This window comes from Oncorhynchus keta, chromosome 24 (genome assembly GCF_023373465.1).
Source record: "Oncorhynchus keta strain PuntledgeMale-10-30-2019 chromosome 24, Oket_V2, whole genome shotgun sequence".
NCBI lineage: Eukaryota > Metazoa > Chordata > Actinopteri > Salmoniformes > Salmonidae > Oncorhynchus > Oncorhynchus keta.
The window spans coordinates 31,088,146-31,111,729 of NC_068444.1; the positions used below are offsets into that span (position 1 = coordinate 31,088,146).

The following is a 23,584-nucleotide window of genomic DNA, read 5'->3' on the forward strand; positions in this document are numbered from 1 at the left end:
TGAGTAAGACTTTGAAAGGCTGGCCATGGCTCACATTAACACCATTATCCCAGAAACCCTAGACCCACTCAAATTTGCATACCGCCCCAAACAGATCCACAGATGACGCAATCTCTATTACACGCCACACTGCCCTTTCCCACCTGGACAAAAGGAGCACCTATGTGAGAATGCTATTCATTGACTACAACTCAGCGTTCAACACCATAGTGCTATCAAAGACCATCAATAAGCTAAGGACCCTGGGACTAAACACTTCCCTCTGCAACTGGATCCTGGACTTCCTAATGGGCCATCCCCAGGTGGTAAGGGTAGGGAACAACACATCCACCATGCTGATCCTCAACACAGGATCAACTCAGTCCCCTCCTGTACTCCCTGTTCACTCATGACTACAAGGCCAGGCACAAGTCCAACTCCATTAAGTTGCCGATGACACAACAGTGGTAGGCCTGATCACCAACAATGACAAGACAGCCTATTAGGGAGGAGGTCAGATAACAACCTCTTCCTCAACATGATCAAGACAAAAGGAGATGACTGTGGACTAAAGGAAAAAGAGGACCGAGCACGCCCCTATTCTCATCGACGGGGCTACAGTGGAGCAGGTTGAGAGCTTCAAGTTCCTTGGTGTCCACATCACCAACATGGTCCAAGCACACCAAGACAGTCATGAGGAGGGCATGACAAAACCTATTCCCCCGAAGGAGACTGAAAAGATTTAGCATGGGTCCTCAGATCCTCAAAAGGTTCTACAGCTGCCCCATTGAGAGCATCTTGACTGGTTGTATCACTGCCTGGTATGGCAACTGCTCGGCCTCCGACCGCAAGGCGCTACAGAGGGGAGTGCGTACGGCCCAGTACATCACAGGGGCCAAGCTTCCTGCAATCCATGACCTCTATACCAGGCGGTGTCCGGGGAAGGCCCTAAAAATTGTCAGACTCCATCCACCCTAGTCATAGATTGTTCTCTCTGCTACCGCACGGCAAGCAGTACCGGAGCGACAAGTCTAGGTCCATGAGGATTATGAACAGCTTCTACCCCCAAGCCATAAGACTTCTGAACACCTAATCAAATGGCTACCCAGACTATTTGCATTGCCTCCCGTTTTACACCACTGCTACTCTCTGTTGTTATCATCTATGGATCGTCACTTTAATAACTCTACCTACATGTACATATTACCTCAACTAACCGGTGCCCCTGCACATAGACTCTGTACCAGTACCCCTCTGTATATAGTCTCGCTATTGTTATTTTACTGCTGCTCTTTAACTAAGTGCTACTTTTTTTTCTTATCCATATTTTTTTTAAACTGCATTGTTGGTTTGGGGCTCGTACGTAAGCATTTCACTAAGGTCTACTACACCTGTTATATTCGGTGCATGTGACTAATACATGTTATTTGATCTTTCCATGACATAGCTTTCACCTGGTCAGTCTGATCCCTTATTGATGTCACTTGTTAAATCCACTTCAGTCAATGTAGATGAAGGGGATGAGACAGGTTAAAGAATGATTTTTAAACAATGACACAATTGAGACATGGATTGTGTATGTGTGCCATAGGAGGCTGAATGGGCAAGACAAAATATTTAAGTGCCTTAGAATGGGGTATGGTAGTAGGTGCCAGGCGCACCGGTCTGTGTCAAGAGTTTGTGTGTATCAAGAATGGTCCACCACCCAAAAGGCCATCCAGCCAACTTGACACAACGGTGGGAAGCATTGGAATCAACATGGACCAGCATCCCTGTGGAACGCTGAATTCAACACCTTATATAGAGTCCATACCCCAATGAATTGAGGCTGTTCGGAGGGGGGAAAAGGGGGGTGCAACTCATTATTAGGAAGGTGTTCCTAATGTTTGGTATACTCCGTGTATATGCCATTTAGCATATATTTACAGCTTATGGTCATAGTTTTCTCCATTCTACATCAATAAAGCTAAGTTAAAGGTCCAATGGGGCTCAATATCAAAATAGCTTCTGAACAAAGAGCCATTTCTCAAGCAAGAATTTGATAGGACTGGTCGGAGTGGTCTGAGTAGGAGGGGAGAACTGAAAACTAGCTGTTATTGGCAGAGAGGTTTGGAACTCTTTCTTATTGGTGTATTAACTAATTTACCGCCTGATGTTACCAGGCAGGCCAAAATACCATCCCACCAAAACAGACTGAAAAGACTGGCTGAAATTACAAACAGCTCTTACACTAAAATGGCATTGTCATTTTAACAATATAATTCCAACCTCATACAGTAGTGTGGAAATATATACAAAACACAGGACCATCTCATTTATGACTGCACTGGAGCTTTCATTTAGCCAGCCAGTGAGACTGGACAGCAAGGCAGGGACTCCTAATGAAGAGAAATGACTGCTAGTTACATTTATGTTAGGGCATACTTCTTTGAAATTATTTTAGGGATCAAAAGAGAATATATAATATTCCAGGTTAGCATATGTACAGTACGCAAATAAGGTTATTTCCCAGTAAAGTTACCGGACCCGGTAAGTCATCATACTCATAAACAGACATTAGCTGTTATAACTCCTAATGACAGCTGCTATGACAGTCTTATGACAGTGCCATGTAGGCATTATAGCACTAACACAACTAAAGTGCTACCAGTTTTCTGAGGCCCGATAACAATCCCAAAAGCCAGTGAGAGTATCTATGGAAGTATTTACCATGAATAGCTAAAGGATGCAGCCATATCTCAACGGCATGAGGGGAAAGCATATCGTATCAAACGTCATATCGGCAGTGTGGCAGGCAGCCAGTAGTGAATGTGCTTTTAAGGACCGGACCAGGCAGTGGTGGAACAGAGTAGAAGAGGCCCAACCCCAGATACTTGGCTAGATAAACACAGCTGCCCATGTTTCTGCCTGTCGGCACCCATCAGGGGAGTATGTGTGGACGTGTGTGCATGCCGTGTGTCTGTATGATGTGTGGGGGGGGGCGGGGGGGGGGTATACATGCAAAAACATCCCAGGTGTCCTCCTAATAGTCTTCAGAACAACATGGAGAATGTGAGACCACAGCTATACAGCTACATTTGTAAAAATGTGTGAATATGATAAGCAAGACGTAATTTATTTGTACATATTCACATTGCCAAACTTGATTCAGGTTAATTTGTTCAGATGCCCTTTTAAAGCCAAAGAACTCACATACAGTTAGACACATGAACCATACCATTACTTCCAGTTAAACCAGTATAAATCAGTTGACAACAACAGAGGTGGCACTTTGGTCTTCAGTAGGCCTATACATAGAATGACTGGCCTTTACATTTGGCCCATCTGCTTAATGGCCAGGATGAAAGAGCAGACCCTGACTGAAAAAGCAGAGCATCATGACTGAATCATATTAGTGTGACACTGTGTATTCCTGTGTCCTATGTTTGTGTAAATCAAAAAGGGACTGAACTGAATGAAGTGTGACTAAATAAAGTGAAGGTTTGCCCCTAGCCTGGCTAACAACCCAAACTCTGTATAACCAGGTTACTAGTTTTCCATTGTACCACGTGGTATGTTGCATCAGGCTAGGCGCCTCCCCAGTGTGGTCATTATTTAGCTGCATCACTACAGTGGCTCAAATAAATATGACACTAGGGAACAGTCACACACCCTGAGCATTCATTAGAAAACAAAAAACGCATTGACTTTGCTCTCAGCGAGTCACAAAGCATGGCCTTCGCCTTTCCACTCTACGTGATGAGAACAATGCCCAGGTCTGTGGGTAGGTTGTGGTGTGTAGAGTAGAAGCTACGATTGGATGGTAGGTTGTGGTGTGTAGAGTAGAAGCTACGATTGGATGGTAGGTTGTGGTGTGTAGAGTAGAAGCTACGATTGGATGGTAGGTTGTGGTGTGTAGAGTAGAATCTACGATTGGATGGTAGGTTGTGGTGTGTAGAGTAGAATCTACGATTGGATGGTAGGTTGTGGTGTGTAGAGTAGAAGCTACGATTGGATGGTAGGTTGTGGTGTGTAGAGTAGAAGCTACGATTGGATGGTAGGTTGTGGTGTGTAGAGTAGAAGCTACGATTGGATGGTAGGTTGTGGTGTGTAGAGTAGAAGCTACGATTGGATGGTAGGTTGTGGTGTGTAGAGTAGAAGCTACGATTGGATGGTAGGTTGTGGTGTGTAGAGTAGAAGCTACGATTGGATGGTAGGTTGTGGTGTGTAGAGTAGAAGCTACGATTGGATGGTAGGTTGTGGTGTGTAGAGTAGAAGCTACGATTGGATGGTAGGTTGTGGTGTGTAGAGTAGAAGCTACGATTGGATGGTAGGTTGTGGTGTGTAGAGTAGAAGCTACGATTGGATGGTAGGTTGTGGTGTGTAGAGTAGAAGCTACGATTGGATGGTAGGTTGTGGTGTGTAGAGTAGAAGCTACGATTGGATGGTAGGTTGTGGTGTGTAGAGTAGAAGCTACGATTGGATGGTAGGTTGTGGTGTGTAGAGTAGAAGCTACGATTGGATGGTAGGTTGTGGTGTGTAGAGTAGAAGCTACGATTGGATGGTAGGTTGTGGTGTGTAGAGTAGAAGCTACGATTGGATGGTAGGTTGTGGTGTGTAGAGTAGAAGCTACGATTGGATGGTAGGTTGTGGTGTGTAGAGTAGAAGCTACGATTGGATGGTAGATTGTGGTGTGTAGAGTAGAAGCTACGATTGGATGGTAGATTGTGGTGTGTAGAGTAGAAGCTACGATTGGATGGTAGGTTGTGGTGTGTAGAGTAGAAGCTACGATTAGATGGTAGATTGTGGTGTGTAGAGTAGAAGCTACGATTGGATGGTAGGTTGTGGTGTGTAGAGTAGAAGCTACGATTGGATGGTAGGTTGTGGTGTGTAGAGTAGAAGCTACGATTGGATGGTAGGTTGTGGTGTGTAGAGTAGAAGCTACGATTGGATGGTAGGTTGTGGTGTGTAGAGTAGAAGCTACGATTGGATGGTAGGTTGTGGTGTGTAGAGTAGAAGCTACGATTGGATGGTAGGTTGTGGTGTGTAGAGTAGAAGCTACGATTGGATGGTAGGTTGTGGTGTGTAGAGTAGAAGCTACGATTGGATGGTAGGTTGTGGTGTGTAGAGTAGAAGCTACGATTGGATGGTAGGTTGTGGTGTGTAGAGTAGAAGCTACGATTGGATGGTAGGTTGTGGTGTGTAGAGTAGAAGCTACGATTGGATGGTAGGTTGTGGTGTGTAGAGTAGAAGCTACGATTGGATGGTAGGTTGTGGTGTGTAGAGTAGAAGCTACGATTGGATGGTAGGTTGTGGTGTGTAGAGTAGAAGCTACGATTGGATGGTAGGTTGTGGTGTGTAGAGTAGAAGCTACGATTGGATGGTAGGTTGTGGTGTGTAGAGTAGAAGCTACGATTGGATGGTAGATTGTGGTGTGTAGAGTAGAAGCTACGATTGGATGGTAGATTGTGGTGTGTAGAGTAGAAGCTACGATTGGATGGTAGGTTGTGGTGTGTAGAGTAGAAGCTATGATTAGATGGTAGATTGTGGTGTGTAGAGTAGAAGCTATGATTGGATGGTAGGTTTGCGGTGTGTAACTGGCTGGTCCGTGTGTGATACACACCAGCCATTCCTTTCTGTAGAGTCTGCCTGTCTCATCAACCTTCAGTACAGATGGTGGATGGTTAGCAGCACTAGTCAGTATTTACTGTATGTTTTGCATCTAAAATCAGGCCTGCTGGGTTGTGTTAACCAGTTTGAGGGAGGTAGCTAGCAGCCATCGCTCTGCTAATGACTTTTAGCGTCCCTGTCCAGGAGAACAAATATTACATTATGGGGGTGATACTGAATTATGTAAATAAATAGCTGTTTGTCCAAGGAAGGTCACCTTTCTTTGATGCCAGTGACGAGGCTGGTTTGAGAATGAATGCAAATGTTTGGCCGGTCATTATTACTCACTTTATCATTGGGACCATTTCTGGAATCAAACTCTTTACATTTTTGTGTAGTAATTGACATTAATAGTCCTTTGACATCAACACATCACAATGTCAAGAGTTATAGCATGGCAGTGTCATGGTGAGTCTATAAGCTAGCTTCTTTTCTCCCATCCCCCTCCAGTGAAATTAATGTATGGAACACCCTCTGTGAGCATGATTGATAACATAACTTTGCATTGCAAAGGCAGTGTATGCAAATAAATCATGGGCTGACAAGTAAAGCAAAGGAGATGGGGAGGAAAAAAGGGTAGCGGTTAGCATTGCTTTTTACGGAGCACGAGTCTCATCTCCCAAATGGCTAGAATGGGTGGAAACAGATAAGAGTAGTATGTACTCACTATTGTAAGTCACTCTGGACGAGAGAATCTGCTAAATATCTCAAATGTGAGAGAGATGGGGAAAATAATCCTGCAGCAACAGCAAATGTGAAAGATTATGTGGATTATTTTAGTGATAATGCCTGAGAAGCCGCTGTTTGGAGGATATTGTCACAGGTGTTATTAGGCCCGAGCTGAAGTCGAGGGCCAGTAAACCATGCCAATATATCCTCCAAACACCGGCTTTGAGGGCATTATCACTTATATACAACGGGTTACCAACATATTCAAATAATGGTTGACATATTTTCATTAAAAACATTATTTTGATGAATTTATTCATACCATTTCTTCCTTCCAAAAGATATAGTCCCGACACAAATCTAGGTTTGGTAGCCAAGCTGGCTGGCCGTTCATGCGATCTGTTGCCAGAGACATGACCGAGTTGTTCAGTCTTTTTGTTCTGTATCTATGGACGCGACCCAGTCATTCGTCATAGACACCGGCTGGAATGTGGTTTTAACCAATCAGCATTCAGGATTAGACCCACTCGTTGTATAAAATTACATTTGCATTGTAAGGATCAATAAATGTTTTATTAGTGCAAATCAAGTCTAACATTGTTAAGTAACTGTCCAGTGTTTCCAGATTTCTATGAAATATGACCTATAATTTATCCATGAGTGTAACAGTTTTCTTTCCATTAATTTTTTTTTTTTAAAGTTCAATCAAGTACAGGCTTAACTGAATAACAGAGACAGAATGCAATTTTACTGAATAGTTTGGGGAAGGCCTCGTCTCCTAGATGCTGATGACAGATTTGCCCCCCCCCCCTCCTTCTGTGTGGGATGGTGTTGGCGTACCCCAACAACAGAATGGTGTGGGCGTATACCGTGGGGGGGGTATATTTATGTTTTGGCCACAAATATGAGTATAGAATGAGTCAACAGCATTATTTTGGTATGAATTAACCAAATATGAACTTTTGAAGTGAGATTTTGACTGGACAGTTACTTTAAAACTTTAGAAGACTTTGAACCTCAAATACACTACAATTTGTATTTAATGCTGTGCAGGAAAATTCTCTGTGACAACAGTGATCAAATTAAGATGTTATATTTGTAGTTAATTTGTCCCCAACAGGTTAATCGTGTCATGGGATGATGAATAGAGATACAGTAGACTAGTACTAGAAAGGAAGGAATATATGAATGAGTATTCTGTTCTCTCTTGGGCCCATGACTGGAAAGTACAGGGCATTCCAGAACTAATGGATTTCAACTTTAAAATCTAAACACACAAGCCATCTAAATGGAATGTGAAACTTCACTCTCCCAAAGCTTTTATCTCCGATATTCACTGTGTGGTTTCAACACCAAATCAAAACCCCACATAGGGCGGTGCACAATTGTCCCAGCGTCATCCGGGTAAGGATTTGGCCGGGGCTAGGCCGTCATTGAATATGAGAATTTGTTCTTAACTGACTTGTTGATCATTTAAAAAAAGGCTAACTCAACGCACCATCGGAACACAGAAGTGATGGTTGCTGATAATGGGCCTCTGTACACTGATAATGGGCCTTTGATAAGTACACTAAAGGTGTTTCATGGGGAGATAAAATGTATTTGAACCTCACAATGACACCACAATCTTCAAAACATGACAAAATAAGTTAAGCATACTATATAAGCCCAGAAGAAATAGCTATGATCACTGAGCAGTGTGCTTCTCATGTGAACATCCTGAATGAGACCACTTATCATGGGTAGCTTTTTCACATCTATGAAGTGGAAAATACATTCAGGACACAACCACAGTTATTTGAAAAGAGCTCAAAATTGATAGCTGATTCAAATATCCAACTCATCCTCAAGCTTTGACTATTTGAATCCTCTGTGTAGCGTTAGGGCAAAACCCAAAACGTGCTCCATTGGGGGCCCTAGGACCAACTTTGGGAGTGTACGTGCCAAAAACTGAGTAGGCACATTCTATATTTAATTCAACAGTTGTGACAAAAGTATTAGTATATTTGAAAATGTGATGGAAAAACATTGAACTTTAGATTTTTATTCAGTACATGAAAACTTAAGCAAAAATGCGCATATTTTCTTCATGCGCATATTCTAAAATCCGCATTAAGATTTGGGCTGAGCGACATGGACTAAATATATTTTAAAAAATGTGAAACATGTGCGATTCAGGATATACACACACAAAAGTATGTGGAGACAATTTAGTGGATTCAGCTATTTCAGCCACACCCGTTGCTGACAGGTGTAATCAAATCGAGCACACAGCCATGCAATCACCATAGACAAACATTGGCAGTAGAATGGCCTTAATGAAGAGATCAGTGACTTTCATCATGGCACCATCATAGGATGGTACTTTTCCAACAAGTCAGTTCAAATTTCTGCCCTGTCAACTGTAAGTGCTGTTATTGTGAAGTGGAAACGTCTAGGAGCAACAACAGCTCAGCCGCGAAGTAGAAGGTCACACAAGCTCACAGAACGAGACCGCGAGTGCTGAAGCGGGTAACAAATCGTCTGTCCTCAGTAACAACACTCGCTACAGAGTTCTAAACTGCCTCTGAAAGCAACATCAGCACAAGAACTGATCGTTCGGAGCTTCATGAAATGGGTTTACATGGCCGAGCAGCCGCACACAAACCTAAGATCGCCATGCGCAATGCCAAGCGTCGGCTGGAGTGGTGTAAAGCTTGCCATCATTGGACTCTGGAGCATTGAATCCCCCTTCACCATCTGGCAGTTCGATGGACAAATCTGGGTTTGGCAGATGCCAGGAGAACGCTACCTGACCCAATGCATAATGGCAACTATAAAGTTTGGTGGAGGAGGAATAATGGTCTGGGCCTGTTTTTCATGGTTCGGGCTAGGCCCCTTTGCTCCAGTGAAGGGAAATATTAACTCTACAGCATACAATGACATTCTAAACGATTTTGTGCTTCCAACTTTGTGGCAACAGTTTGGGGGAAGGCTCTTTCCTGTTTCAGCATGACAATGCCCCCGTGAGCAAAGCGAGATCTATTCAGAAAGGGTTTGTTGAGATCAGTGTTGAAGAACTTGACAGGCCTGCACAGAGGCTTGACCTCAACCCAATCAAACACCTTTGGGATTGGACCGCCGAATGCGAGCCAGGGCTAATCCCTCAACCTTCAGTGCCCGACCTCACTAATGCGCGTGTCTGAATGGAAGCAAGTCTCCTCAGCAATGTTCTAACATCTAATGGAAAGCCTTCCCAGAAGAGTGGAGGCTGATATAGCAGCAAAGGGGGGACCAACTCCATATTCATGCCCATGATTTTGGAATGAGATGTTCGACGAGCAGGTGTCCACATTCATTTGGCCATGTAGTGTATATCTCTTTTTTTTATGTTCGCTCTAAATAAGCATTGTTGTACAATTAAAGGTCACATACACTGCATTTCAAACAGCCAGCAATAATCTAATGAATTCAGGGCTTGTGAAGTTACACCTAGGCTTAATACAAGCATCCCACAACCATAAGACCCACTAATAATTCAATGATTTTATCCAAATAGGTTTAACCTGCATTTCTTTTGTTGCAATAATCGCTGATCTGGCATTCTGTCTATGAAAATGCCCTTTTGTCTTATAAATGTAACTAGAACCATGCATAATGTACATTCACTAATGATAACTTCTTGTAGCAGGCATTAGGCTATAGAAAATGAACACAGGTTTCATCAACAATCTCTCAAGCCCATGTGCTAGTGATTAGCCAGTTAATCTTTATATTTCAAGTTTAGCCAACTTGGATCTACAGTATTTTCTAGCTAACAAGGTTGAACAGTTGAATTGTTATGAACACACCCTTCTGTCTGTCTACGACTGTTTGAAAAGCATGTTAGCCTGTCCACTTTGTTCAGATGTTGAAATCAGTTGCCAATTCATTATATAATTGTGTTTTATGCTTATTGCACATATAAAGCACAAACTAGACAGCTAGTATAACAGTATTTGGTTAAAATGCTGCTAGCAGTATGTGGTATCCCAATGCCCTGAGCGATAAACTGATCATCCATTTTCCAGAATCAATCTTCATTGATACTCTTGTCTTGTCTGCTCTGTGTGCAATTTGAGTAGTTGACACATAAAAGGGTATCGTTGGAAAGGTTAACTTCTCCTCCATTACAGTAAAATAATGTCTCAATGTGTTTTGGTGTCCATTTGACCGATTCTGTTGGCTCAAACCTCAAATGCAAACAGCGAGTTGAAACCACTCATCAGAGAGGAAGATGTGATCTCTCTCAACTTTGTTGGCGAGAGGCAGGGGCCTGGTGTGTGTGTAAACCATAGAGGAAGATGTGATCTTTGTTGGCGAGAGGCAGGGGCCTGGTGTGTGTGTAAACCATAGAGGAAGATGTGATCTTTGTTGGCGAGAGGCAGGGGCCTGGTGTGTGTGTAAACCATAGAGGAAGATGTGATCTTTGTTGGCGAGAGGCAGGGGCCTGGTGTGTGTGTAAACCATAGAGGAAGATGTGATCTTTGTTGGCGAGAGGCAGGGGCCTGGTGTGTGTGTAAACCATAGAGGAAGATGTGATCTTTGTTGGCGAGAGGCAGGGGCCTGGTGTGTGTGTGTAAACCATAGAGGAATATGTGATCTTTGTTGGCGAGAGGCAGGGGCCTGGTGTGTGTGTAAACCATAGAGGAAGAGACGAAAGATCTAAAAGAGCTCAAATCTGTCCAAGATATAAGGCCAATGCGTTTCTATGGGCTAATTTTGGATGTAAACTCATTACCCGTCTTCCCGCCTTTGGGACAAGGACTCCCATTATTAGGGAGGAGACGTGCATCTCTCAATATATACAGATCTCTGCTGTAAAATGGGAAGGTGCACATAGCAGACGAGTGAAGGAGACGAGACCACAAATAGAACATGAGAACAAGCGGGCATAAACGCCCATAAAAAGAAAAAATAACAAAAACTCGATTCTTACGATACAGGTATTTGGAATATCGCGCAAAAACATCCATTCAAATATATCAAATGAATTTGATATATCGTCCAGCCCTAATGAAGATCTGGTCACCAATTGGATGGAAACCTAGCTACTGATCAAAATGATTTTTCTCATAGCTATCTCTTATCCCTCTGCCCCAGACATATGGTGAGCAATATTTTTGGAACATCGAATCACAATAAAATCACAGTATCGAATTGCAATACATATGGTACAGGCACTTAAGTATTTTGATAATATCATATTGTGAAATGCCTGGCAATTCCTGCAGTCAAGTTGTGGCAAGTTCCCTACTGTTACTCAATAGCCAATCTGTCAAGAAAGTCTTCAATTTTGAACTACATGTCCACAACCCAAACATCAACATTGTGAAAATTGCGCGTTTATGTTTCGTATTAAAAAAAGATCGAGGGAGATACTGTGTTTCTAATGACATCGGTGCAAATCGTGCCGATTTCTTCTACCAATTATGAGTAGGCATTGCCCACTAACTGCCAACTAATTGGTTGATGATGTCATTGGAATGGAAACACTTATCTTCCTCTATCTTTTTTACTACGAAATATAGAAACAAGCCATTTTCACACATGTCGTTGTTGGGGTGGAGTTGGAGATGATGAATATGAAGTTGAACAATTTAGAAATGTTCCTTTAACAGTATCTGATTTGGTTCTGGGTGTCAAGTTTAATCCGTGGTTATGGTAAGTGTGCAATTTCCCCATGATGCTTCGAAAAGTAATGAGCTATCTACACAGAGTGTACAAAAAACATTAGGAACACATTCCTAATATTGAGTTGCTCTCCTTTTTTGCCCTCAGAACAATACCACCCTGTTCAAAGGCACTTAAATCTTTTGTCTTGCCCATTCACCCTCTGGATTTCACACATACACAATCCATGTCTCAATTGTGTCAAGGCTTAAAAACCCATCTCCTCCCCTTCATCTACACTGATTGAAGTGGATTTAACAAGTGAAATCAATAAGCTTTCACCTGGATTCACCTGGTCAGTCCCGTGCAAATACCATGTTTTGTACACTCAGTGTATTTGTTTTGTTGGCATTGGAAGAAAGCATTGATTTGTCTGATATGTGTGTGATTGGAATCTGACGTGAAGAACAGCAAAACGCTGCCTTGTTATCGGCATCTCGGTCTCGACTCAAGTTAAATGTGCCCCTTATGAGTTCTGTCAATCAGAGGGATTGTCTCTACAGCATCTAATGAGCATTCAACATACGTTATGAACAATAGGCATCTAATTACTTTGTATGATGTTGCATGAACATAATGATTGGTGTATGAACTTAATGTTGGCATATTAAAAGGAGCCAGCATGTCTGTAAAGACTATACTCATTCTCCCCCTCCATACAATATAACCAGATAGTAAGTCAATCGGAGACGTTTTGTTAATCAGATGTGTTGTGTAAACACTGACAACCACGGTCAGGTAGAGTTCACAGATTATGTTTTTCAGAGTTTAGAATCAAAGAATGTTGAATTGTGTCTTTAAAGCTCACTTTTCTACTTAAAGTAGAACACGCCAATGGATGTGGTACTCTGGTTCCTTACAGAATTCGTCTGAAGTCATTCATCTGAAAAAGTGGAAGCTGGATGTTATGAAATCGTCTGAGGTTGTAAAAAAATGTTAATGGCACCATCTGTTCCGTGTTAGACCAGAGAGCTCTCTGCTGGGGAAATGGGCTATTAACTACTGTACCGGGAGTTGCCCGTAGACACTGACCTAAGGTCAGTTTTACATTCCATCCCTTAATGGTTAAGGGTAAGTCTTGGCTAGGGTAAATTGATCCTAGATCTACAGTTGAAGTCGGAAGTTTACACTTAGGTTGTAGATATTGAAACTCGTTTTTCAACCACTCCACAAATTTCTTGTTAACAAACTATAGTTTTGGCGAGTCGGTTAGGACATCTACTTTGTGCATAACACAAGTAATTCTCAAATAATTGTTTACATACAGAATATTTCACTTATAATTCATTCACGGTATCACAATTCCAGTGGGTCAGAAGTTCACATACACTAAGTTGACTATGCCTTTAAACAGCTTGGAAAATTCCAGAAAATGATGTCATGGCATTAGAAGCTTCGGATAGGCTAATTGACATAATTTGAGTCAGTTGGAGGTGTACCTGTGGATGTATTTCAAGGCCTACCTTCAAACTCAGTGCCTCTTTGTTTGACATCATGGGAAAATCAAAAGGAATCAGCCAAGACCTCAGGAAAAAAATGGTAGACCTCCACAAGTCTGGTTCATCATTGGGAGCAATTTCCAAACGCCTGAAGGTACCACGTTCATCTGTACAAACAATAGTACGCAAGTAAACACCATGGGACCATGCAGCCGTCATACCACTCAGGAAGGAGACCCGTTCTGTCTCCTAGAGAACAATAGCAAAGGAACTTGTGAAGATGCTGGAGGAAACAGGTACAAAAGTATTTATATCCACAGTAAAAAGAGTCCTATATCGACATAACCTGAAAGGCCGCTCAGCAAGGAAGAAGCAACTGCTCCAAAACCTCCATAAAAAAGCCAGACTACGGTTGGCAACTGCACATGGGGACAAAGATTGTACTTTTTTGTTTTAATGACCATTGTTATGTTTGGAGGAAAAAGGGGGATGCTTGCATGACGAAGAACACCATCCCAACCGTGAAGCACGGGGGTGGCAGCATCATGTTGTGGTGCACTTCACAAAACAGATGGCATCATGAGGGAGGAAAATTATGTGGATATATTGAAGCAACATCTCAAGACATCTTTAGTTTAGTTTATAAATTCGACCATTTAAAAAATGTCAGGAAGTTAAAGCTTGGTCGCAAATGGTTCTTCCAAATGGACATTGACCCCAAGCTTACTTCCAAGGTTGTGGCAAAATGGCTTAAGGACAACAAAGTCAAGGTATTGGAGTGGTCATCGTAAAGTCCTGACCTAAATCCTATAGAAAATTTGTGGGCAGAACCGAAAAAGAATATGCGAGCAAGGAGGCCTACAAACCTGACTCCTGACAGCTCTGTCAGGAGGAATGGTCCAAAATTCACCCAACTTATTGTGGGAAGCTTGTGGAAGGCTACCCAAAACGTTTGACCAAAGTTAAACAATTTAAAGGCAATGCTACCAAATATTAATAGAGTTTATGAAAACTTCGGACCCACTGGGAATGTGACGAAATACATAAAAACTGAAATAAATCACTCTGCTGTTATTCTGACATTTCACATTCTTAAAATAAAGTGGTGATCCTAACTGACCTGAGACAGGGAATTTTTACTCTGATTAAATGTCAGGAATTGTGAAAAACTGAGTTTAAATGTATTTGGCTATGGTGTAAGTAAACTTCCGACTTCAACTGTATGTCTAAGGAGGACCACTATACATGGGCCCTGATAAAAGAGGAAGTGCCTGTCGCCATGCTGCCTGTTTGTATGTTTTGGGTCTGAGAGCTGGCTGCAGGCATGCAGTAGGGCTCGTGGAGAAGAGGCACAACTGCTAGAAGGGCAATTAGGGTTAGACTTAGGGTTAGGGAAAATAGAATTTTGAATAGAGATCAACTGTTTGGTCCCCACAAGGATAGTAAAACATATGTAAGTGTGTTTCATATTGATTTTCATGAGAAGATTCTGGAGGTATGAGTATGACCGTACAGTCAGCGAATCTCATTTCCTGAGGTTTTTCCAGATCAGCAGAATCTCAAGAGTTCAGAAAACATTGCTATTGAGGAAAGAAAATAAGCCACGGTGAGGAAGTGTAAACTGAGGGGGTAAAAAAGTTACATTTCAGAAACAGCAAGACTGAAAAGCCAACATTTCTCAACAATAGGAAATAAATGTGAAAATATAATTATAGACAACATTAGCGTTTGGACATCAATAGATGACAAAGGAAAAATAGCACACTTACATTACATACAGTGACTGAATGATAATAAGATCCATACGTAAGGGAAAGGTTAGGAGCATGGAGCTGGCAGTTATTAGATGAGTCATTGAGCTAATCCAGCACAGGGCTGATTTCCTTTCTAGAAAACATCCTTTGTTAGTTTATTATCAGTGCTTTGACTCCCTCACAAGACAGAAACGATGGATGAATTAATTAATGAAAATAACACAAATAAAATATAGATGTGAGCAACATTAACAGGGTCCTAGCGATAGAAATATTACCTCTTGGTCCCCATTGTGTAATAAAGGCCAGGTTTACTGGACACAACCATGGATGTTTCACTGGTCATTAATTAACCAAAGACTGTGTCTACATGACAAGATGCATCCTTGACAAAATATTTTTATCAAAGTAAGGTGAACATTTGTAAAAGATCTCAACAAATGACAAATTATAACATCCATGGTGTACGCTTCGGGACGGTTTCCTGTACACAGATTAAGCCTCTATTTATGGACTAAAAACCAGAAACTGGCCCTTCATGACACAATATTTATTTAATAACTCAACAACTACAAATTGCCAGTCAGGACTGAATAATTGGGTCACTTTAGAATTACAAAAGATTACAGTAAGATTGCGGTTATACATAATCTCAATAGACCAGCAGTCTTGCTATACCTGATGAAATGGATGAGTGTCGTAGAAAGAAGGTAAATGTAATATTAGTTGCTGCTCAGAAAACCATTTCCCTCAATGGAGCTGAAACTGTATGGCCTTCAAGTCTCCCGTGTTTCCTGATTTCTATTAAATATGACCTATAATTTAAGGTCCAATGCAACCGTTTTTATCTCAAAATTAAAGAGTTTCTGGGTAACAATTAGATGACTTACTGTGATTTTTCATAAATTAAAATGGTCAAACAAAAATAGTAGCTTCTTAGCAAAAAGCAATTTCTCAATCATGAATTTTGCTTGGACTGTCGGAGTGGTCTGAGTGGGTAGGGGAAAACTGAAAATTAGCTGTTATTGGCAGAGAGGTTTGGAATTCTCCTTCTTATTGGTCTATTAACTAATTTACCCCCTGGTGATGTCACCAGGCAGGCCAAAACTCCATCCCACCAAAAACAGACTGAAAAGTCGGGCAGTCTATTCAAACTGCTATTCAAACATTCTCCCACTTAAAAAGATGAGGCCTGTAATTTTCATCATAGGTACACATCAACTATGACAGACAAAATGAGAAAGAAAAATCAGTCTATTCAAACAGCTCATACACTAAAAGAGCACTATCATTATTTTCACAATTTCACAGTATTATTCCAACCTCAGTGTGGAGACACACACACACACACACACACACACACACACACACACACACACACACACACAGCTATATATATATATATATATACTTATTTTCCACCATAATTTGCAAATAAATTCATGAAAAATCCTACAATGTGATTTTCTGGATTTTTGTCTCGTTTTTTGTCATAGTTGAAGTGTACCTATGATGAAAATTACAGGCCTCTCAGCATGGAGGCGCTACCAGGAGACAGGCCAGTACATCAGGAGACGTGGAGGAGGCCGTAGGAGGGCAACAACCCAGCAGCAGGAGGAGCACTGCCAGAGCCCTGCAAAATGACCTCCAGCAGGCCACAAATGTGCATGTGTCTGCTCAAATGGTCAGAAACAGACTCCATGAGGGTGGTATGAGGGCCCGACGTCCACGGGTGGGGGTTGTGCTTACAGCCCAACACCGTGCAGGACATTTGGCATTTGCCAGAGAACACAAAGATTGGCAAATTCGCCACTGGCGCCCTGTGCTCTTCACAGATGAAAGCAGGTTCACGCTGAGCACATGTGACAGACGTGACAGAGTCTGGAGACGCCGTGGAGAAAGTTCTGCTGCCTGCAACATCCTCCAGCATGACCGGTTTGGCGGTGGGTCAGTCATTGTATGGGGTGGCATTTCTTTGAGGGGCCGCACAGCCCTCCATGTGCTCGCCAGAGGTAGCCTAACTGCCATTAGGTACCGAGATGAGATCCTCAGACCCCTTGTGAGACCATATGCTGGTGCGGTTGGCCCTGGGTTCCTCCTAATGCAAGACAATGCTTGACCTCATGTGGCTGGAGTGTGTCAGCAGTTCCTGCAAGAGGAAGGCATTGATGCTATGGACTGGCCCGCCCGTTCCCCAGACCTGAATCCAAATGAGCACATTTGGGACATCATGTCTCGCTCCATCCACCAACGCCATGTTGCACCACAGACTGTCCAGGAGTTGGCAGATGCTTTAGTCCGGGTCTGGGAGGAGATCCCTCAGGAGACCATCCGCCACCTCATCAGGAGCATACCCAGGCGTTGTAGGGAGGTCATACACGCACGTGGAGGCCACACACACTACTGAGCCTCATTTTGACTTGTTTTAAGGACATTACATCAAAGTTGGATCAGCCTGTAGTGTGATTTTCCACTTTAATTTTGAGTGTGACTCCAAATCCAGACCTCCATGGGTTGATAAATTTGATTTCCATTGATAATTTGTGTGATTTTGTTGTCAGTGCATTCAACTACGTAAAGAAAAAAGTATTTAATAAGAATATTTCATTCATTCAGATCTAGGATGTGTTATTCTAGTGTTCCCTTTATTTTTATGAGCAGTGTATATAAAATGTGACAGCATTGGGCCTTTAATTACAATACGAGTGAAATTGTTATCCTTCCAAAAACGTATGGATGTTGTGAACTACTTTTTCAAAGTTACTTTAGTAAATTGTATTTTTCTTAAGGGTAACTTTAGTGGAGCTTAACTTATTCCAGTGTGAAGTAATTGGTAGCTTGGTAAACTATATTTTCAGAAAAGCTTCCCCAACACTTATGTTAAAACTCAGATTTTCTGTGTTGGAATCAGGGTTTCCGTGAGGCGGTAATGGCTGTCTTTTGTCCCCCCCCAAAAAAAATAGAGAAGTCAGATTTCCGAGTTCCCTGTTGTTCTGAACACGGCATCAAACCGCGATGGAAGGCAGGTTTCATCAACACGTCCAAGAACACTTTGCAATTTAATTACATTTTTTAAAGTTTTACCTATATTTAACTAGGCAAGTCAGTTAAGAACAAATTCTTATTTTCAATGACGGCCTAGGAACAGTGGGTTAACTGCCTTGTTCAGGGGCAGAATGACAGATTTTTACCTTGTCAGCTCAGGGATTCGATCTTGCAATCTTTCGGTTACAAGTCTAACGCTCTAAACACTTGGCTACCTGCCGCCCCAATGAGCTGGAGGAAGTATGTATTTTGAAACGCATAATTAATTGTTTGAAACCTGGACGTTTTAATACATACGAGGCCTTACCTTGCTTCAAAGTTGCCTAATAGAAATGTTGAAAGAGGAGATCTAACGGATATTTTAATCTCTGTCACATGAAACCACTCGCTAACTGCATTATGGAATGAACACTTGCATCAAGCATTTCGCTACACTCACGTTAACATCTGCTAACCATGTGTATGTGAAATTTGATTTGATCAGGTTACATACCCAATGCATATCTGTTCGGTAAATTTCTCAAATTTCCGGTAAATTAAAATGTTGCCAGTCAAAACCCTGGTTGGAATGGTGTGGGCGTATACCGGTCATTAAAAATATTAATGTGAGTATACCGCTGATCTGCCAGCTCATCCTCCTCAGGAGGATGACATCATCTTCCTGAGGAAATGGCAAACTTTTTTAACGGTATGTTTGAGATGGGTTTAAAAAAGTTTTACCTCAAATACAAGTATAGGATGAGTCAACAAATTATCTGTGTATGAATTAACAAAATATGAACTTTTAAAAGTGAGATTTTCACTGGACAGTTACTTTAACGCTCACAATTTTACAATTTGTGACAGGAGTGAACCAAAGGATTAGCTTTACCGCATGTCAACAGTACACCTGTTGCAGCATATAGGGAATTAAAGTGGTGAAAAACTGAAACCAGACTACGCATCTGAAAAATAAGGCTTTAGGGGTGGAGTTACACGCTGTCCTCCTGTGTCAAAGACATTACTGTAATCCTTCCTAGCCTACAACCACCTTGAACTCATTTCAAATTAGGCCTTAGCCACTACTGCACTAAAGCCCTTCAGATCTCCCTCTCACACACATGCACTCTATTTCTCTTTCTTTCCTCTCCGTCTGTCTATTCTCACAGCATACGGTTTCTTAAGAACTAGGTTAGTCTACTGAAAAAAAGGAGGTAACATACTGTATATTGACTATATATACACACACAGAGAGAGAAAGAGAGAGAAAGAGAAAGAGAGAGAAAGAGAGAGAAAGAGAGAGAAAGAGAAAGAGAGAAAGAGAGAGAAAGAGAGAGAAAGAGAAAGAGAGAAAGAAAGAGAGAGAGAGAGAGAGAGAGAAAGAAAGAGAGAGAGAGAAAGAGAAAGAAAGAGAGAAAGAAAGAGAGAAAGAAAGAGAGAAAGAAAGAGAGAGAAAGAAAGAGAGAAAGAGAGAGAGAAAGAAAGAGAGAAAGAAAGAGAGAGAAAGAAAGAGAGAGAAAGAAAGAGAGAAAGAAAGAGAGAGAGAAAGAGAAGAAAGAGAGAGAAAGAAAGAGAGAAAGAGAGAGAAAGAAAGAGAGAAAGAAAGAGAGAAAGAGAGAGAGAAAGAGAGAGAAAGAAAGAGAAAGAAAGAAAGAGAGAGAAAGAGAGAGAAAGAGAGAGAAAGAGAGAGAAAGAGAGAGAAAGAGAGAGAAAGAGAGAGAAAGAGAGAGAAAGAGAGAGAAAGAGAGAGAGATGCTCTGGTCAGACATCATAAGGCAAACTCAGCAAGGCAAACTCAGCGTTCCATTGGAAATGAATGTACATCTGGTGTACTTAAACGCAATGATGCTGTATGTGTGATCGAGGCCCGAAATCATGTTCTCTAAATCCCTCTCTCTCACTTCCCAGCCAACCCCATCCCGCTTTCACTCTCCTTCTCCCTGTCCGTCAATTCAATTCAAGGGCTTTATTGGCATGTTAACATGGCCAAAGCAAGTGAAGTAGATAATAAACAAAAGTCTGCCTCTCTCTCTCTTACTCCTATAAAGCATAACCCAGCTGATGGGTATAATGAATTGAGTTGTGTGAAAGAGGCAATCAAGTTTATGGCCTTTTGGAGCATTACCAACATATGCAAAAAACTGTCCCTCAGCACAGTAGTCCAAGAAACGTCAATGCCACTGCCTGTCAGACACACACAGACCAATAAAGAGTCTAAATAGGCTGGGGGTATTTAGGTTGAACTAGTTGAACTTGTACGGTACAGTATTAGAGTCCTAACCTCGACTGAGACCTCTAAAGTCCACAATCTCTGGACCAGAAATGTGTTGGCCTGTTCTCCTGTTAACTTTGGGGAGCAGAACACTGGCAACCAACTGCCAAGACCCAAAACATTTTAAGGAACCAAATGTAAGATGGATGTGTCCTTGAATGTGAAGATCTGTTAGTGATGTGTTGCTCTCATACCATGAGAGCTAAGACCCTGAGTTCAGGGGGATTACCAAACATTTTTAAGTAACCTAGACCAAGCAAAGTCAGGCAGCACAAATACTTGAGGTCTTCACCTCTCGTGACCTCGTAAACAAGGCATTTTTGTGAAATACGCACCAGAGTGAGGGAAATCAGGTGCCTAGTATAATACCAAAACAGACAAGCACAGTTGACCTATAATGTGCTCATGCGCTGTGAACTTTAAAAAGGTCAGGTTGTCTGAGGTCACTGTGTGATTTCACACAGAGATTAATGGATTTAAAAGGGTAGGTTACATGTTCATCAACATTGTAACAATTACTTTTTGATATCCTGCTTTTTGGTCCGCTCTGGACAGGCCTTGATATGGACCTAACAGACATCTATAATTGGTCCAAATATGTTTGGTTCAAATTTGGTCTTGTTTGGGGGCGGATCCAATTTAAATAATACCCCTGTGCAAGTGTTCATTTGTACATTTTGGTCATTTAACAGACGTTTTTATTTTTATTCAGGCTGATTTACAGTCAATGGATTTAACTCTGGTAGACCAACAACTACATAGGAAGTAAAACATTTCTGTAACCATTACTGAAAATGTTGTTGTAGTTAGTGTTCTGTTTGTGTCAGCAAACTTGGAATATTAACTCAATTCTGCTATTTAAATAGGACATTAAAAAAAACTGTTGACATTTGGCCCTAGAAACAAAGACCAAAGCAAATGTCTGCAAAATACCTATTTTCAAAATACTTTTGCTTACTGGGTATGCTCCAGGTTGAGTTGATGAAAGCCTCCAGGACCGAATATTTATTTCCTTGTTTTATAATATATATATTTTTCAGCTGCGCTCGTTGTCATGTTTAAATCGCCAACATGGGGCTAAAAACCCAAGAACCATGAAACGTTGCTAGAATAGTCAACTATACAAAGTGAAACAAATATTATTATATCTAATGTGAGGAACACGAAGAAAACACTAAGGCAAAGGCAATGGCCTTGTTTCAGATCCTTGTGATATGCACGAGGTGATCACAACCGCGAACTCTACTGACTGCCACGGACAAGCCGTACTTACCCAGAACGGGAGCTTTGGTCCGCATAAACGCTCCATGTCCACGGGGCTTCGGTACAACGAACGAATGATCTTTTCCCGGCGTTAACAGGTCGCTCCCTCTCTTTTACCTTCTTTTGTTATTGCACATACAGAGACTTTCAACAAACACACTAGTGGAGCTCGTAGTTTATTTAATCTGGATTAGTAGTTTGTCCCTGCTTTCGAAGAACCCTCCTCTCTCTCCTCTTCTGCCTCCAGAGAGTTGTAAGAGAGAGGAAAAATTATAAGGAGGTTGTTATGATGATATGACGAGTCCGCCCTCTCCCTGGCTGTAGCCTTGGTCCCTCCCATCACACACACACACACACACACACACACACAGTTGTGGAAAAGGTCATTGTCACTTTAATAGAAAATGACTCAAGTAAAAGTCACCCAGTAAAATCTTACTTGAGTAAAAGTCTTAAAGTATTTGTTTTTAAATATACTTAAGTATAAACCATGACAAATTCCTTATATTAAGCAAACCAGACGGCACCATTTTAAATGTATTTTATTGATGGATAGCCAGGGGCACGCACACACCAACACTCATTTACAAACAAAGCATTTGTGTTTAGTGAGTCCACCAGACCAGTGTGTGAATTGGACAATTTTCCTGTCAAAATGTAATGAGTACCTATGGGTGCCGTGGAAAATGTATGAAGTAAAAAGTACATTATTTTTTTCAGGAATGTAGTGCAGTAAAAGTACAATTTGGCAAAAATATAAATAGTAAAGTACACACACCCCAAAAAACTACTTAAGTAGTACTTGAAAGTATTTTTACTTTACACCACTGCACATACACACGCATGCATGCACTCTTCTTGATGCAAGAACTATTGGATATAAAAGCGATGACAACTTACCAACATTACGACCAGGAATACGTCTTTCCAGAAGCGGATCCTTTGTTCGGACCTCCACCCTGGACATGGGATCTTAGTTGCCTTCCAGAGAGACATCAGAGATTGTAACATTCTCTGTTTTACGGAAACATGGCTCACTCGGGATATGTTGTCAGAGTCGGTACAGCCACCCGGTTTCTTCATGTATCGAGCCGACAGAAACAACCATCTCTCTGGTAAGAAGAAGGGCGGGGATGTATGACTTATGATTAACGACTCATGGTGTAATCACAACAACATACAGGAACTTAAGTCCTTTTGTTCACCTGACCTAGAATTCCTTACAATCAAATGCCGATCGCATTATCTTCCAAGAGAATTCTCTTCGATTATAGTCACACTCGTGTATATCTCGTGTATTTTAACAAAGCTAACCTGAGAACGAGACTTCCTAAATTCTATCAGCATATCGAATGCGCGACACGGGCTGCTAGCATTCTGGATCATTGCTACTCTAACCACTGCATAGAAAGCCCTTCCCCGCCCTGCCTTTGGCAAATCTGACCATGACTCAATTTTGTTGCTCCCAGCCTATAGACAGAAACTAAAACCAGAAACGCCCGTGCTCAGGTCCGTCCAACGCTGGTCTGATCAATCAGATTCCACGCTTTAGGATTGCTTCGATCACGTGGACTGGGATGTGTTCCGGATAGCCTCAGACCACAACGTTGATGTATGCGCTGACTCTGTGAGCGAGTTTATAATTTTTGTTATTCAATTAATATATCCGAAACATAAAATATACTTGCAGTGAAGCTGCTCAATAACTACACCCCCCCCCTCACACACACACACACAGTTCCCCAATAGCTGTCCCTCAAATCAAATCAAATCAAATGTATTTATATAGCCCTTCGTACATCAGCTGATATCTCAAAGTGCTGTACAGAAACCCAGCCTAAAAC

General features: G+C 41.7%; 1 protein-coding gene and 1 long non-coding RNA gene across 5 annotated transcripts in view; one reads left to right on the plus strand and one right to left on the minus strand.

The window, feature by feature from the left end:
- The window catches only part of abcc3 (ATP-binding cassette, sub-family C (CFTR/MRP), member 3), a 65,693-nt gene extending 43,680 nt beyond the window's left edge, over positions 1-22,013 (minus strand). For 2 of the 4 annotated variants that reach the window (XM_052478128.1, XM_052478129.1), the window contains exon 1: positions 21,751-22,007. In XM_052478128.1, coding sequence (XP_052334088.1) covers positions 21,751-21,786 — 36 coding nt within the window. In that variant the 5' untranslated portion in view covers positions 21,787-22,007. Of the gene's footprint in view, positions 1-21,750 lie in introns of all 4 variants that reach the window. The other 2 variants (XR_008078498.1, XM_052478130.1) reach the window with 2 other exon arrangements.
- Positions 3,432-5,378, plus strand: LOC127911439 (uncharacterized). Its single transcript, XR_008078549.1, has 3 exons — positions 3,432-3,863; positions 3,942-4,604; positions 4,800-5,378. It is a non-coding gene; the product is annotated as an uncharacterized LOC127911439 (long non-coding RNA).
- Positions 22,014-23,584: the final 1,571 nt, after the last annotated feature.